At 52.7% G+C, this 17,023-nt stretch overlaps 2 protein-coding genes across 2 annotated transcripts in view; both read left to right on the forward strand.

Moving 5' to 3' along the window:
- The first annotated feature begins 1,459 nt into the window (after positions 1-1,459).
- On the forward strand, positions 1,460-4,576 carry LOC128270091 (protein distal antenna-like). The gene has a single exon (XM_053007497.1). It carries the CDS (start codon positions 1,460-1,462, stop codon positions 4,574-4,576), a length of 3,117 nt encoding a protein of 1,038 aa, XP_052863457.1.
- A 3,439-nt stretch (positions 4,577-8,015) lies between these two features.
- LOC128272085 (protein O-mannosyl-transferase 2) overlaps positions 8,016-17,023 on the forward strand; it is an 11,432-nt gene continuing 2,424 nt past the window's right edge. Inside the window, exons 1-7 of the mRNA XM_053009817.1 lie at positions 8,016-8,155; positions 8,602-8,875; positions 8,938-9,822; positions 10,110-10,350; positions 10,423-10,571; positions 12,163-12,358; positions 13,106-13,246. Of these exons, the coding sequence (XP_052865777.1) occupies positions 8,070-8,155; positions 8,602-8,875; positions 8,938-9,822; positions 10,110-10,350; positions 10,423-10,571; positions 12,163-12,358; positions 13,106-13,246 (1,972 nt within the window). The 5' untranslated portion in view covers positions 8,016-8,069. The remainder of the gene's footprint in view (positions 8,156-8,601; positions 8,876-8,937; positions 9,823-10,109; positions 10,351-10,422; positions 10,572-12,162; positions 12,359-13,105; positions 13,247-17,023) is intronic.

Genomic DNA, 17,023 nt, shown 5'->3' on the forward strand with positions numbered 1-17,023 from the left:
CTCCCGGGTGCCACTGTGTGGGCCAAAACGGGAGAGCTAGTTTTGCACCAGCCGTGTGCAGTTGCATCGCGTCGCCAGATGCAACTGCAGCAATCCTTTGGCGCACGCTATGCGTACTCCGGGCAGAGCAAGACCGTGGGGGTCGTGGGGAGCGTCGGCTCTATATACCAACACTTGGACACACCACCGAAAGTATATAAGAGATGAGCGGATGAGTTTTAGCTAGAGAGAGAGAGAGACCGAGCGAGCGGGCTCCTTCGGGTCACGAAAGGATATAACGAACGTGCGGCAGGAGCCTTGCCGAAGGAGAAGATGAACCTCGGGACACTCACCGGCACGAGATGAACCCCCCCGTCGTGCGCTCTCTGGTGGCGGCCGAACGGTACTCACGTGCGACAGAGATCGCCAGCGTGGACCGTGCGTGAGAGGTCCCCCTTCCGTTCGGGAAGCAAGTGCATCGGAACGGGATGACCAGCGGGTGGCGAGTGAACGGGGTCGAGTTTGCCATCCCTCCCCAATCGGCGGTGCGTGCGCGCTTCCGGGCGCCCGAAAGAGACAAACCGATCCGCGTGGCGCGCGGCGGAAAAATGGGGAACAAAAAAGGGGTCCTCCATTTCACCAACTCCCCCCGGGGCGCCCCCACAAGACAACGACATGCTATGCTGCGCGCATCTTCGCTCCCGCGTATGCGCGCGCGCGCCACCACCAGCACCACCTGTCTTCCGGTCGCACCCGAAAGCGGCGCCTGTTGCTGCTGCGTTGGTTGGTCATTTTTCTTCGCCACGCAGTTGCCTTTTTCCTTTTTCCATTGGCCCAAGGTAGGCGGTACCCAATGGCTGCCGTCGTCGTCGGCGACGGTGACGGCGACGGCGACTGTTTGGCTGCGTCCAGCATAATTCGCAAGGCGAACCCCACGCAGTAGTCGCTACGCATCGCGCGAAGGATGGTTTTCCCACGGCGCAACCGACACCACCACCAGCGCCACCACCGGGGCCACCGTTGGCTTCGTACGGGCTACGAGGCGGCGACGGCTCCGTTATTGGTTCTCGATTTGAACAACACCTTCAGCTACTACCGTGCGTCGCCATGTCGGCGCAACCTCTTTTCGCGCGCGTGTGGGGGGCTGGGCCGTTATTGTGTTTTTTTTGGGATGTGCGTGACCGTTGTGGCGCCAAAAAACGAACCACGAACCCCAGATGGCCAGATGGCGAGTGGGGGCGAAGTGAAGTTCACTCGAGTGTTGTGCGAAGAAAATTATGTGACACAGTTTCAGTTTAATAATTAATAATTAATAAGATGCATATGGATTCAGGGGACACCGGAAGAGGGGGTTGCTTTCCGAAGGAGTTGTTTTGACAACATATTAACTGCTAAAACTAACCCCCCGTCGCCACCACTACACATGTGTTCGCGTACTAAAACGTGTCTCTTTTCCCATCTTTCCACAGAATCCTTACTGATGATGATGATGGCCACAGCAACGAAGGGCAAACGCCCGCTCCGCCACCTGACGGCGACGGACAAGATCGACGCGATCCAGCGGATCCACGACGGCGAGTCGAAGGCGTCGGTGGCGCGCGACATCGGCGTCCCGGAGTCGACGCTGCGGGGCTGGTGCAAGAACGAGGAGAAGCTCCGCTACATGTCCCGCCAGTCGGTCGAGAACGCGGAAAAGCTGAGCAACGAGGCGACGGCGGCCGCCCTCACGGCCGCCGCCGCCGAACTGTTCAGCGGGGGGCCGCCCGAGAAGCGCCTCAAGCTCGACTCGTCCCTGTTCGGTGGCAGCGTCGGCGGCGGCGGGAAGCTGAAGTACGACGACGCCACCGCGAGCTTCTACAAGGTGTCGTCCGGCGGCGGCACCGGCCGCGGATCGCTCAACGGGCTCGATCTGTCCGGTGGCGGTGGCGGGGTGGACAAAACGTCCGGCGGAGACATGATCATGAACGGGTTGACGGGCGCGTCCGACTTCAGTCAGTTCGCCAAAACGGCCGCCGAAATATCGGCGCTCAGCAAATCGAGCAAGGCGGCGGCGGCCGCAGCGGCCGTCTACGGTGCGGATCTGTCGAAGCACCATCACCACCACCACCACCACCATGGGGGGGATCCGACCAAATCGGACCACCACCTGTCGATGGCCGCCATCAGTCCGCTGACCAGTCTCAGCCACCTGTCGGGCATGTCGGGACTCGGCCAGAGTCCGCTGGCGCTGAGCTTCAACGACATCGCCACCAACCTGAACCTGATCGCGCAGCTCAACAACAACCACAATCTGGCCACCATGTCCAGTTTGGCGGGGGGGCTGAACACGGCGGCTGCGGCGGCCGCTGCCGCCCAGTCACTGCGCAGTGTTCGCCCGAAGGGCAGCAGCAGTTCGGCGGCTAACAACGGCACCAACAACCACCACCACAGCGGCGGCGGCACCCGTGGAGGTAATGGCCTTCAAGATGGCGGCACCGCCGGCAGTCTGTCCAACGGTGGCGGTGCGGGAGAGAAAGGTTCCGGTGGCAACGGTGGATCGTCCTCCAACAACGCGGCCGTTCCTTCCCTGACCGTGCGCAACTTGGCGAAACTGCAGCAACAGAAAAACAGCGCATCGTCGAGTGGCGGCTCCGGCGGAGGCGGAGGCGGCGGCGGAGATCAGCAACAACAGCCCTTCGGTAACGGTATGCTTCATCACCCACAGCCACACGCTGGCTTAGCTAGTTTGTCTGAGCAGTTCAGAAACTCCAGTTCTGCTGCTATGACCACCACCACCACAACCAACAACAACCAACACCATCACCACCAACACCACAATTCCGCTACAACTACCACCAATCCTGCTTCCGTAGGTCGCGATCCGAACGCTCCGGTCGACGATGCGCTCTGGTACTGGCTGAAGTCGCAGCAGGCCGTGCTCGGGCTGAACAACCTCTACTCGTCACTGCCACGCGCCACCACCAACAGTCCCCCGACGCCACCGCCTCCGGCACCGGCTTCCGCACTGCTGACGACGGTCGGTGCGAGCGGCGGGTGTGCCTCGCCAACGCAGCTTCCCCCCTCGGTGCACACGCCACCGCCACTACCGCTGGGCAGTGGTGGAGGAGGCGGCGGTGTGCCGCTCGTAAGCACCCCGCAACCAACACCCCCATCGTCTGCACCATCGCTGACACCGGAGGACACGAAGAACTCGTCCTGGTTCTGGCAGTGGTACAAATCGTTCGGCGCATCACTCATGCCGGGTGGACCAGGAGCAGCAGGTGGCGTTGCCGGGGCAGGCGCCGGTGACTCCAAGCAGCAGAACCACCACAGCATCAACAACAACTCGATTAGCCAGCAGAACAACAATCAGAAGTCAGCGGCGGCGGCAGCGGCTGCGGCGGCGGCCGCGGCCAACGCTTCGCTGGCCGCGTACGAAAACATTCTCTACTCGCAGCTCACGAAGGGCACGGCGGCAAACAGTGCGAGCGACACGCTCAACAACAACCACCACCAGCAGCAGCAGGTGCTGGGCGGCCATCATCATCATCAGCCCCACCAGATGGGCCATGCCGGTGCCGCCGATGACGGGCCGATGGATCTGAACCTAAGCAGTTCGGAAGCGAAACCGGAGGACCTGTCGAATCATCATCACCACCACGGTGACCGTGCGAAGGATAACGGGGTGATGGGCAACGGCGACGAGCGACGCTCACGGTACAATCCCAGCCCCTGCTCGACGACCGCTTCCTCGCTGCACAGCATCGAGCATCAGCCGTCCGACGAGGAGGATGACCGGGCGGAGCGGCTGCTGAAGGAATCGTCGCTGCCAGCGGCTACGGATCGTGAGCAGGACGACGAAGACTCGATGGGCGGCGACGAGGGCGACGAGGGTGACTCCAATTTGGGCCGCAAAGAAGGCAACTCACCGATAACGGCTCGCCACAGCCTGACGAACGGCGGCGAGGAGGACACTCACGAGCAGCAGTCGATCGACGCTCGGGAGCCCCGCGATGGTGGCGAAGGCGACGACAAAGAGTCGTGTGGTGGCGATCGGCGTGATCCCACGGGCGCTGATCGGTCGGGCGATATCGAGAACGACCTCCACTCGGAGGATGCCGCTGTTGGTGAGGAGGAAAGGACAACGGGGCTGTTCGGCGGCAGCAACAGCATCGATCGCTGCTCGATCACCCCACAGTCGTTACCGCGAGGATCATCCACCAGCCCGGTGCCAATGCTCAACGGTGGCGAAACCGCGAGGGACGACGACCTGAAGAGCAGTGATCTGGAGTCGGACGACTCGAACGTGCAGCATCCGACGACGACGACAATGGACCGGTCCCCGGGACCGGCGGAGTCGTCGCCCGTGGCCTCGGTAGCCGTGGCCGACATCCGCAACCTGGCCGACGCCGTGGAGCACGGTGAAAAGTTCCTCAACTGGCTCGAAGCGTGTAGCGACCCGAACGTAACCGCCATGCAGGTGGTGCAGTTCAAGTATCTGCTCAACAGCATCAAGCTGAGCGCCGAGCGGCAACAGCAGAACGCCACGATCGCCGGAGTGTACGGCGGTGCAGGAGCGGTGTCGGAGGAGCGAACGCGCATCCGAAAGCGCAAGTAAGAGCCAGAAGGACAGAGCGCAATCCAAGAGCGCAATCCATTTAGAAACACCCTGTAAATAGTGCAACATTAGTTGATGGTGATGCATTCGAAAAGGCCAAACATTGTTCGAACGCCAATCAGCAGCCGTATGTAGTGGAGCCACGTTCTCTGTTGCGCAGAACGCCCCAAAAAACAACAGCAACACATTCCCAACATTGATAGACAACGATCTCGTGGGAGGTATTTTTTTCCAATTATCAAACGATAATGAGGTACTGAGTTAGTTTTCTAGTTGTAGTTTTTAAGTAGCGATTGCGAATACATAAGTAGTTGAATTTTTATTTCCCCTTACGGCGGCGACCACCCATCCGGCAGCCAGCGGTGGCTGGCGACGACTACACACCGTGCTTTGGTTGAAGTGCTTTATTTTGTAGACCTAAACATTTTCTGTTTATTTACATCGCTGATGCAATCCGTGCGCGCGGTTTTGAGTGAGAGATGGTCATGAAATGAATTGCACATTGCTCGAACTGCACACTCCACAGCCATTAGAAGTCAATTTCGCAAAATGTGCCGCAGGGAGAAAGTGTTGAACTCAGTGAAAATAGTTCCCCTATTTCATCCCCAATAAAACATCGGATTTTCGATTAAGTTCGCATCGTGCGCTTATCATTTCAATGATCACTAACTGTAAATAGCATTCTCCAAGATGTATATCACTGACGCCACCGAGGCGAGCGGTAGCATAAATGGCCAAAGTGTGCGCGAGAAGACATCTTTTACAACTTCGAAATCGTTGGAAAAACGATGATGATGATGCCAAATGTACAAGTTTTTCAAATGCACTGATTTAAGACGTATCGTTTAGCGGGAGGGAAAGCTATATAGCGGTAAGGCCACACACAGAAAATCTTATGCTCAAAGTTTGAATTATGTTTCGGTGCTCTGGATGTATGGATCGGTCATGGCTGTTACATCCTACACATGTTAAACAACCCATTACAAATACAAACTGTTCAAGAATCTCGACTATTGTGAAGTACGCCAAACAAGGATCAGGATGTGACCGTAGTGGTTTCATAATTTGCAATGTTTTTTTTTATTGGCCCCTCCTTCTCTTGTAAGCAATGGGAACAATACTGGGAGAGGCCAAAACAGGCCAAAAATTATTTAGAACGAACTGCGGAGTGCAACCAAACGTGCAAATTATCTTAGTCCAAAGAAAAAGCAAGACCAATGTGTGCGGGTGCTGTTGTTGGTGCATCATCTCGATTGGCCTCTAAAATGATTTCTATTTAAAAAAAAACAGAAGAACTCTAAACTAAAGAAGACCGTGATGATGATGCCACGTAACTGCTCCGTAAATCTCTAATCAATCAAAAGAGCTAACATGCAAATGTGACGCAGCAATGAACAGATGAAACTGAACGAAAGAGGTAACATTTAGCAAAAGAGAACTAACGAAACAAGAACCCAACCTCGGAAACAGAGTGAGGTGCGCAAACCGAGAAATTGTAGAAAAAAGTCTTATAAAACAAAAACCTTTCGGCAGCGAGCGACAAACAAATTGTCATTGTGATTTTTTGGACTATTTCCTAGCAAACGAAAAACGAAACGCTCGTTTTTTTGTAGAAAAAAGCGAACTTTAGCGAAGCGGATGTGCGCGCGTGTGGTAGCGATAGTTTTAAGGTTTAATATCATGTTATCGGAAGATGCAGAAAGCCACGGAACCAGAGATCAAAAGGTGGGAAGCATTAGGCGGCGAGTGAAGCGAAGAGGAAGTTGAATAACAAAGAAGTCTTTGCGCAAAGATAGCAAAACACTCAAATCTATTCCTATGTAAAAACAAAGCAAAGTAAATTACTGTAAAGTTTGAACTCTGTCACTTAAAGAAGATGTTGAACGTAATACATAAATGAAATTGGAAGACACATGTACATTTGGATCATGTTCGATGGGCGGAACAACAAAATTCGATGACTTATTGCTCGAAAACTCAAATGAATGAATAGTAATGATTGGGACGCGGGTGCGAATAAGAGTTAGAAATAAATTATTAAAATTAAAAATATCCCCAAACGTGGTATCCTTTGGCTGACTCCGGGTGGTTTCCAGAGGCCCCTTGAAAGAATACGGAATCGAGCATTCCTGGAAAAATGTGTAACCATGGTAACGCTTCATCGCTCCGGGCAAAAATGGAAAGATGCCCGAGGCCCTTATGGATGAGGGACTAAAGAACTACTTTTACAGGCTCACTCACCATGTTCACTTGCGTCGGTAGCGACTCGTAGATGATGTAGTCAGCGACGAAGGCCGCTATTTCCTGCCACGAACCGATCAGAGCCGGAAACAGTAGCACGGAGGGCCGGACGGTGGTACTGACGAACTTCTGCACTCCACACTCATTCGGTAGCGCCAGCACGAGCGGCTTGCGGTTAGGAAACTTTTCCCGATACTGGCGTCGGAAGTTTTCCGCAAACAGTAGCACTAGCTTCTCCTTCGACGACAGCACCCGATACGTTTCCGGGTACTCCCTGGGAAGGCTCTCCCCGGTTTCGGTAGGTGTTTCGACGTGTTCTACCGCCGGCGGACGGTACGACGGAAAGCATGTGTCGATGATGCCGAGCTTCTGCTTGACGGTATCCAACGTTTCACCGCTCGGTAGTAGCTCGCTGCAGACGAGTTCCGGTGAAAAACGCACTTCCAGCTGTTTGGTCGGTGTCGGTGGGGGGATACGCAACTCGCGTGCCTGCGCGCGTTTGTCGTGCAGTTTTTTTCTTAAAATGTCCGCCACATTTGCCGAAATCGAACTTTCGCGGGAAGCCGCCATCGTGCAGGCCGGCAGCAAACGCACGAGGAAACTGACCGTTTGTTACTGTGGCTACACAAATTTCCAAAAAAACAGCCTGCTTCAGCTCCAGTGCGTTGCTATGCCAGCAGGCTAGGCTCCAGTAAACTCATATAAACTTTTGTCATATACTGTAGCCTGAATTTGAATTTTTAGGTTTTTTCATGTTGCAGCGCCATCTAGGTGTGAGTACTTCGTCGATGTCAACGCCTCTATGCTTGCCGGAAATTCGGTGACTTCAATGCTTGGAGAAAAGGAACAGGGAACCCTTAAAAAGACTGTTTTTATTTATTTATCTTTCATTAGAACAGACAGAGTCGTATCAACTTAAATAAACGATACTACCGTTAAAATTTAAAAATAGTTTTACATTTCTCGCGTTTGGTACGATCGCCACGGCTATACGATCCCTCTCCCAAATACACTTTCTCTCGTGCCAACGAAGGAATCAAGCTTCGCGATCAGTCGTGCACCGGTCGGAAAGCGAGTTGGACGTTACGTTACTTTCACTTTCAGCTCCAACGTGTCCAAACGGAACTGTCAGATTGTTTGTTTTGATCGTGCGCAAAGTGGAAAAGTGAAATTTTGGTGCATCTTTTGGGTGGAAGTGTTTGCAGTTGCGATTGGCAGAAAACTTGCAGAATAGCTAACGCAGAGACAAACAATGGCCGTGGCAGAAAGTGCCCCAAAAACCACTGCCAAAGGTGGGAGCAAAACCCCTGGAAAGCCCGCAAAAACCAGTGAACAACAGTAAGTTTAAACGCACCAAACTGATCGTCTGCTGTATGCAAAGTGTCTTTAAATGGGAACTAGTTCTCTGTGATGGGATTAAACTGTGCCCCCTTAGTATTATGACAATGGTTCATATTGCGCAAGAGTTTGCGTCGTAAGCTTGTCTTCACCGCAAAGGTAAGAGGACGTCTTCAGCTGTGCGGAATACCGGTTTCGGAAGCACTACAAGATACCCGCTTGATGTTCACAAAAATGTCAATACGAAGACAAATAGTGGTGTTGATTCGAGGGGTTCGCCTTTTTTTCGGGGCAAATTTCTCCTACAGTTTGATGATAATTCTTCTTTTATGTTGCTTCTGGAGCTGTTTTCTGGACAAGACAAGTAGTGAAAAAAAACAAGTAAAGCTAAAACAGTGTCTACAGTTTTGTGAATCTCATTCTTCGTTCTTCTCTTTTACGCGCAGCTGGTGGTGGCTACTGTTTGGCGTTGTCCTTCTGCTGACGGTTGGCACACGATTCTACAATGTAACGGCGCCGGACCACGTGTGCTGGGATGAGACACACTTTGGCAAGATGGGCAGCTGGTACATCAACCGAACGTTTTTCTTCGACGTTCACCCACCGCTCGGTAAAATGCTGATCGGCCTGTCCGGCTATCTGACTGGATACGATGGCACGTATCCTTTCGACAAGCCGGGCGACAAGTACAACGGAACACACTACGAAGGCATGCGCATTGTAAGCATACTCCACGCCGACGCCGACGGTTGACTCCCTTTCATTTTCTGTTTCTTTTTCAGTTTTGCACCGTTCTCGGGGCAGCCATCGTTCCCATGTCGTTCCACACCGTGTGGGATATGACCCATTCGCTGACGGCGGCCACCTTTGCTGCGGCGTACATACTGTTCGACATCGGGATGCTGATCCTTAACCGGTACATTCTGCTCGATCCGCCGCTGATCTTCTTTATGACCGCCTCGGTTATGGGTATGGCCCGGGTGACGAGACTCACGCGGGACTCCCGAAGCTTCACCGGCAGCTGGTGGCTCTGGTTGGCATTCACCGGCGCCATGCTTTCCTGCACCATTAGCGTGAAGTTCGTGGGCTTGTTCGTTGTGCTGCTCGTTGGTCTGCATACGGCCAGCGATTTGTGGGACGTGCTGGGCGATCTGTCGCACCCCATCGGGTACACCTTCCGGCAGCTGCTAGCACGCGGCCTTACCCTAATCGTACTACCGATCGTGCTGTACGCCGGCTTTTTCTACATCCACCTCACGGTGTTGAACCGCAGCGGAAATGGCGACGGGTTCTACAGTTCCGGCTTCCAGTCCAATCTGATCGGCAACTCGCTCTATAACGTGTCAATGCCGCGCGAGGTAGCGTACGGGGCCGTTGTAACGCTGAAGAACCATAAAACCGGCGGAGGCTATCTGCACTCCCACAACCACCTGTACCCGAAGGGAGCCGGTGCCCGGCAGCAGCAGGTGACGACGTACAGCCACAAGGACGAAAACAACCGGTGGCTGCTAAAACCGTACGACAAGCAGGGAGTGGACAACGTGACGCTCGTAAAACACGGTGATCTCGTCCGCTTGGAGCACGTCCCGACGCGTCGAAATTTGCACTCGCACCGCGAAGAGGCACCCGTTACGAAAAAGCATCTCCAAGTAACGTGTTACGGTGAGGTGAGTTAGCGGGAGCTTTGTGGTGAAAGCTTTCGCCGAAACGAAAAGCTCACGGTTGATTCAGGTTACAGTACGTGACGAAAGTTTGTATGAATATACTTTATTCAATCAAAAATCTATCTACAAACAACACAATTATTAAAAATTAAAAAGAATAATTAAAAATTAACACAAAAATCAACTATTATTCAGTAGCTGTTCAGTAGCCAAACTGCTGCTTGCTTTTTATCATGATTATTACTCTCTTTTATAAAATTAAATTAAAACTTGATTACATTTTATTGCAGGACGGGCAGGGAGATACGAACGACGTGTGGCAGGTTCAGATCGTTGGCGGCAAAACCGGTGACACGCTGGAGACGGTAACAAGCCGGCTGGTGTTCTATCACTACATCGAGCGCTGCGTGCTGACCACCACCAACAAGCAGCTGCCCAAGTGGGGCTTCGAGCAGCAGGAGGTCTCCTGCAATCCGAACATCCGCGACAAGGCCGCCCAATGGAACGTCGAGGATAATCAGTTTGAAAAGTGTAACGAAAGCCCTCGCAGCCCAAGCCCCGGTCCGCTACTATTGACTTTTCTTTCTATTTGACTTCGCTCAGTGCCGAGCGTTAACTTTCAGGTGTACGCACCGGGGTTCCTTAGCCGGTTCCTTGAATCGCACGCTGTCATGCTGCAGGGCAACGCGGGACTGAAGCCGAAGGAAGGCGAAGTCACCAGTCGCCCGTGGCAATGGCCCATCAACTATCGGGTACGTAAACATTTGTCGCACACTTTGTGCCTTTGCCCGAAGCTGGCATTAAAGCCAAGCGTGGCGTGTTTCGGGGCTTGAAGTTTTTCGATCCTTCATTTAATCGCGCTTAAAACTTCCGAGCCATTACACACACACGGTGCCTACCTCCCGGCATGAGGAGCCTCATCTTCTATCGACGGCTTAACGGTCCGGCCAAGAAATTATAATTTCATGCTTTGCTGCCTTGAGGCACAATCCACTTAAACAGGTTCGAAGCAATTTTTAGCACATCATTGAGCAATTACGACACCTAATAAAAAGGCACAAGGGTACTCCGAAGAGCACTCCGATGCCATAATTACAAACTCGGTGACGTTGCGACACCGTGGACCGACGAAGGTGCGTAGAAGTGGAGAAAGGAATGTGTTTTCTTCGCCATTCGGCTCAGCGTCAGGGAAGGTCGTCGTCGTATACACCTGCCAGCTCAGGGTGCGACGCACGTACGCACGAGTTGGCCACCCTAGGAGGGGGTCCAACATCCTTCTGCAGTCATTCAAATCGAATAACTTTCAATCCGTCCCCAGCCGTACGAGCCGCACTACGCATAATCTGGCATCGAATCCGGCTTGGGGTGTGTCGATAGAACATCAGCAAGAAGGAGTGGGCCTAAGATATCGATTCGCACTTAATTACTGCGGCAGTTGCTTGGAAGGGTGCGTCGATGGCATCGGGAGTATCTGACGGAAGTGATAAAGATTTTACAATCGCAATCGTCTTAATGAGTACAATCGAAGCTCCATGCGGCGGTTCCGGGGTCTCATTAAAAATTGATTGACTTCGAATGTGCACCTAGGGCGTCAGTGATCTATAAAAATTAACTGGCTACCCGTCATTGGAATGAGCGCTTCAAAACTGACAGTGACATCACTCGGTCAACCTGCAGTTGCTTTTAAAGTATTTTAATATAGTCCAGCCGATAATGGGCTCTGCATTGACGCCGACAACCGCTCACACACGAACAAACACACGCACAACAACAATTCATTTATCTGCATTACATGCTTCATTAGTCGTGAAATTTTAAACATTCCACTGGGCCGTTTTCGGGATTCTTTTTTCGCCGCCATTTCGCCCAGAAAGTTGTGATCCGTACAATTTTGCGCCTCATTGAAATGCACTTAAAAGCGAAACTTTAGTACCGGCACGTGGAGCGAAGGGCAGCGGCAGCGGCGTCGGAGAGAAGAAAAAAAAAACGCACAGCATCGCGCTTTTCCCGCCAAACATCCATGTTTTTGCTTGCTCGGCTGGGTTGGGTTTGTTTTTTCCTCTTCGGTTTGCAACATCGAAATGGCCCTGACCACTACCGAGGTCGTCTTCCGCTTCAAACATTCTAATTCCCGTTTTATGGGCCCTCACCGTGGGCCGAGAGAGGGGCTGACAAAAGTTCGGTGAATGTTTTACAACTTTTCGCTGGCGTTTTTCTTTCTTTTTGCTTGCCTTTGCGATCGCTACCTCCAATGGCCCCGATGTTAGGCGCTCCCGCGCTTTTTCTCACTTTTATGAGGCTCCAGTGTGTTTTCTTATTTTTCCTCTTCTTGTTCCGTCGCAGGGTCAGTTTTTCTCCGGTTCCGACCACCGCGTCTACCTGCTGGGCAACCCAATCATCTGGTGGAGCAATTTGGTGTTTTTAGCACTCTTCCTAATCATCTTCGGCGTAGAGATTATCAGGTACCGGCGGAACGCGACACCTGCCGACACCAGCGCGACCTCGCCAGCCCCCACGGGTGGGCCGGCGGATTGCTCCGGTAAGCATGGAAAGGTTCCGAGAAATAGCTCACCCAACGCAGCCCAGGTCGCGACCCGTTGTCAAGGCGGATCGTCCCATAACTTTTAATTGCCGCACCGTCGGCCATCGTCGCGGCGACCGTAAATCGGCGGCCCAGGCGGTGCGCCGGTGGTGGTGATTAGCGAATCGCGCGAAGGACAACGAAAAGTGTGTTCGCCGCCCGCGCCGTCGTGGTCGAGGTGAACAGTGTCGCCGGTGTGCGTACTACTCCTACGGAGGAGCGCGTCGATGCTCACAGGATAAATGACGTAGGCAACGGGAGGCCTAGACTAGACCGTTCCAAGATGGTGTGCGGGCTGCGTCGCAAAGGAAGACAAATTATCTCGGGCCTCTCGGATTACCCGGGGCCGGCTCCACACCAGATGCTTCATATTTCATTAGGGTCGACCAAAATGGGACGGCTTTTGGGAAATTTAATTTCATAAATTCTACGAGCCCCGGGCGTGCAAGCAAAATTCGGGCTTAGTTGTAGTTCGCAGCAAAAAGTTGTTTGGAAACTTTTCTCGTTTATGTACCACTGTGCGCGTTATGGAAAGCCTGTTAGTTAATTTAAATGATATCGAATTGATACCATTATCCGGCTAATCAGACGAAACATTTACATATTGACAACGGGGTTCAAACTTAGGTTTTAGGTTAAACTCAGCTAGTTTGTAAACAAATCTCCACTAACCACCGAATTTCTCATCTTCTGTTTTAATTGCAGATAGCAACTGGCGTCTGCTGCGAGCCGCAGCCTGGTTGTTTGGCGGCTGGCTAATCCATTACCTGCCGTTCTATGCGATGGGCCGCGTCCTGTACTTTCATCACTACTTTCCGGCACTGGTGTTCAACTCGATGCTCGCCGGTAAGTTTAAATTAGGCTCCAAGGATGGCCCCGGTTATAGTTTAATCAATCACTCCGGTGTCTTCTTTGTTCGGTACACGATGCGCTCTTTAATCGTCGCTCATCAACGCTCATCAGAGGCGAGATCTAACTTTATCGGATGTAAACGGCTCGCGCCCGAGAGGAAACCATCGTTCAATTTGAATATCATTCGATTTTAAGGTATTTCGCCGTGATGGTAGACGGTTACAGCGACACTCAGCAAATGGCCACCGGTCCGAAATTCAATCGAAAACCGTGAAGCTCTCACCGCACTTGATGGATGTATTTTTAACGAGCCTGCCCGGCCGTTTTTCCATCACTCACGTGCGCCGAGCGCTGGTTGCTCCGGATCGAATTAATCCGCTGTTGCATTGATGTTTCCCTGGCGCTTTACACGATGGCGTCACGATCCGCGATTCCGATTTCCCAAGTCCTCAGCGACAAAAGTGGATCATCGGTAGAGAGCGCCAAAAATCGAAATGAAGTTCGCCGAACTCTTCCAACCGGGATGCGAATCGGGGTTCATTTCGATGTGCCACTTGAGCTGATTGAAAGCACACTCAATCAGGGTCCGCGGTGCTGGCTGCGGTGGGTCACTGGGCGCAAAATGCATCCAGAGTGCAGGAGTCCAGTGAATCGTGAAAGCGATGAACACGTTTGAAAGCTTTCTCCCGATCCGCCATTAATTTGGTTTGTAATATTCATATTTTTATGCGCCACTGAAGCGGGATCCACTCAATCCGCTTTTACGCTGAGATTTAAAAAAAAAACAGACAGTGTAAGCCAACAAATAGGAGCCGAACGAGAGGATGCTCTGCCACGTGCACCGCCGGAGAGCGGTCCGGTGGCTTTTGGGGGTGTTCGTTTCGTTCGGTGATTTTTTTTTTAAATATCGGGTGATTATCCGACCACACGGAGATGATTTTAATGAGCTCGTCTCCGGGATTGCGATTTGCGGAGCGTGGGATTGGCTCGCGGCGCACCAAACATCCAAAAGCCGAAGCCCCACTCATCGAAGCGGGGAAATTCAATTTCATAACGAAATTAGTTTTCGTCCCATTCGCCCAGAATCCAGGGTAATGGCCACACACATCCGTGCAGGATGAGGTGGTGTCCGCCGCGCGCTTCGGATTCCGCTTATGGGAACCACAGACCCATCCCGAACTCTTTGTCCGCGAGCCGTATTAAATTTAATGGCAAAGAGGTAGCTTTTGCCACTTGTTTTTTTTATTTGATGGAAAACGGCTCCCCAGACTACGGCGCGCATTACATGGACAATGAAGCTTTCCCTTCCAGCAGAAAGTTTGAATTGCGTTCAACCTCGTAATAGTGAAATCAATTTAATTATCACAAGAAGGGGAGATATTAATAATCGTAAAATTTTCGATTAAATTATGTGGGCACCACTGAGCAAGGTGCGCTCTCAGCCGCAATGTATCGTTCGCATTGCACTGTTCTATCCATATCGAAAATAATAATTCCTTTCCAATTACCGTAGATGGAAAACAATCAGCAGATAGTTAACTACATCCGACAAATAACTATTTAAATGTCAAATGCTGAAACAAGCCTTTGCCACGACCGAGTACCTTACGGAACGCAGATTGCTCCTCCAACGGGCAACCAGTGCACCACGAATCGACTAGCAAACGTAGTAATCAAATACTGCATTACTTCCGAAGTGACCGGCCGGGCCGAGATAAGGTGAAAACAAATGTAAAATTTCGTGCCTGTGCGACGGCTCTGAACATCAAAATGGATGCCCAAAAACAGGGACTCGACGGAAATGGAAAATCCAATTCCGGAACGGTGATGTAGCGAGCGGGTGCGAAAAGGCAAGCATTTTGGGCTGCTTCGTGCAATAAGGCACGCGTTTTGCACGAACGAACTCTCATAAGTAAAGCGAAATTCATCGTCCCGAATCTTGAACGGTGCCCCGATTGTTCGATTGCGTTCTGCTGGAGGACCGGCAGGAAGCAGTAGCAAAAACTTTACAGGACTCGTCCTTCTGGAAAGAGAAAAAAAGCACCGAAACCATTACAGAGCAGATCAATAGTCGTTGATTGTATTAGGCACAAGGGAAGCGCTAGAGCGACGCCGTATTGCCGCTGACGGATGATGATTCCTTCCGCTTCCGCTTCATGTCGGGCAACTTCCCGTTTCGGGCTGGAGGATGGTTTGGAACGCCCGCAGGGTGGTTCGGTTCCTGCACTCGGACACAGGGCTTCCCAGTGCACGATCTGGTGTAATGCGGGACGTCCTGCAAGATGCGAAGGAAATACGTTATTGGAGCGAAATGTCGGCCAATTTCCTTCTCCCGGACGGGGCGGCCCTGGCAGACACAATTGTTGTAGAAGTTTTTATTTAAAGTCGTTCCATGTTTGTCCCCCACTGTCGGGGGAGGCGGCCCTGGTGCGGGCGGTGCTTGTCCCGAAGCGGGGGGAAGCTGTAAAAGTTCTGTAGCGACCGTCGATTGTGACGCCACGCGACTTATTCAGCAAACGTTCGAACACGAGTTGTCAAGCGCGTTGACAACTCGACTTTGGCAAAAATCGAGCATGCGCTCGAATCGACTTGACGCGCTGTCAAACAGGTTAGGCACGAGCCCGCTTGAGACAATGCGTTCTCTCTCTCCGTGGCAGCCAACGAGTGCTGACGTGCCCATCGTGGGCTTCCGCGAGCACGCGCTCCGATACATCGCCACGAGGCGATCTCGTTCAACGTTACTTTCCGATCTAAAATAAAAACTAGCGATCGTACATCATCGCATTCGCTAAACTGGTGACCCCGTGTGAGTCGGAAAGTGCAAAAAACGCCGAACGCAGCACCGAGTGCGTATCACCGACGCCAGCGTACGACCGCGTGGCTTACGACCGTCCAATAGCTAACCCGACGCCCCGAATCGGTAAGCTAGTGATCGATCCAACATCCAAAGTGCTACGCAGCTCGGAACGACCAACACGACGGAGAAAGAGCCGGCGAACGCCACAATTCGCGCAGGAGACGCCATCCGCGTGCCCGCAAATTGTACGCCGTAAAAATTGGGTTCGACGAAAAACCCACGTCGCACGAGCGCCATTTTGGCAACGCGCCACCAACACGCACACTCTCACAGCGCGAGAGCATTGCGTTGCCAACGACGACGAAAGCGACACACATACACTCAACGAGGGTGCCGAACGAACCAGCTGCGCAACGCCAAGCAGCGAACAGCAAACGCGCCGCGAACGCACGCACACACTCTCAACGCGGGAGTTAACGACGCGCGAGCTGATCGACAACGGTTCATCGAAACGACCGGTCCGCCGACGTGTGCCTGATCTCGACACACCACCTGACGGTACGTGGAGATAGTACGGCGGTTACAGGGTGCCGTACGTTCATCCGGCCCCTGATCGATACACGTACCGTACCGTCAGGATATCATCGAAAACGCCAGCAGCGATCAGTACCTACAATCGCAAGCCGACCGCGATTCGTATGGCAGCGAAACTCTTCCGGCATTGGCGTGAGGGACGCCTTAGCCATGCCTACATAGATCACCAGCCAACGACGTTCGCGCCTCTGCAGGAGGCGAACAACATCGCAACGACAAGCTCGGCAATTTCACATCATCGACGACTCGACCACGACAACACGCCGAACGACCACCCTGGGAACAACGCCAACCCAGGATCATCGTCCGCTAACAACGAGTGACAACGCAACGAGCGACACTACAACTCGTGATGTCAACGACACACCGCCTGACGCTAC

Source organism: Anopheles cruzii, chromosome 3, assembly GCF_943734635.1.
Source record: "Anopheles cruzii chromosome 3, idAnoCruzAS_RS32_06, whole genome shotgun sequence".
In the NCBI taxonomy this organism is placed as follows: domain Eukaryota; kingdom Metazoa; phylum Arthropoda; class Insecta; order Diptera; family Culicidae; genus Anopheles; species Anopheles cruzii.

Coding starts and splice junctions, on each gene's coding strand:
- LOC128270091 (XM_053007497.1), top strand. CDS start 1,460: ATGATGATGATGGCCACAGCAACGAAGGGCAAACGCCCGCTCCGCCAC.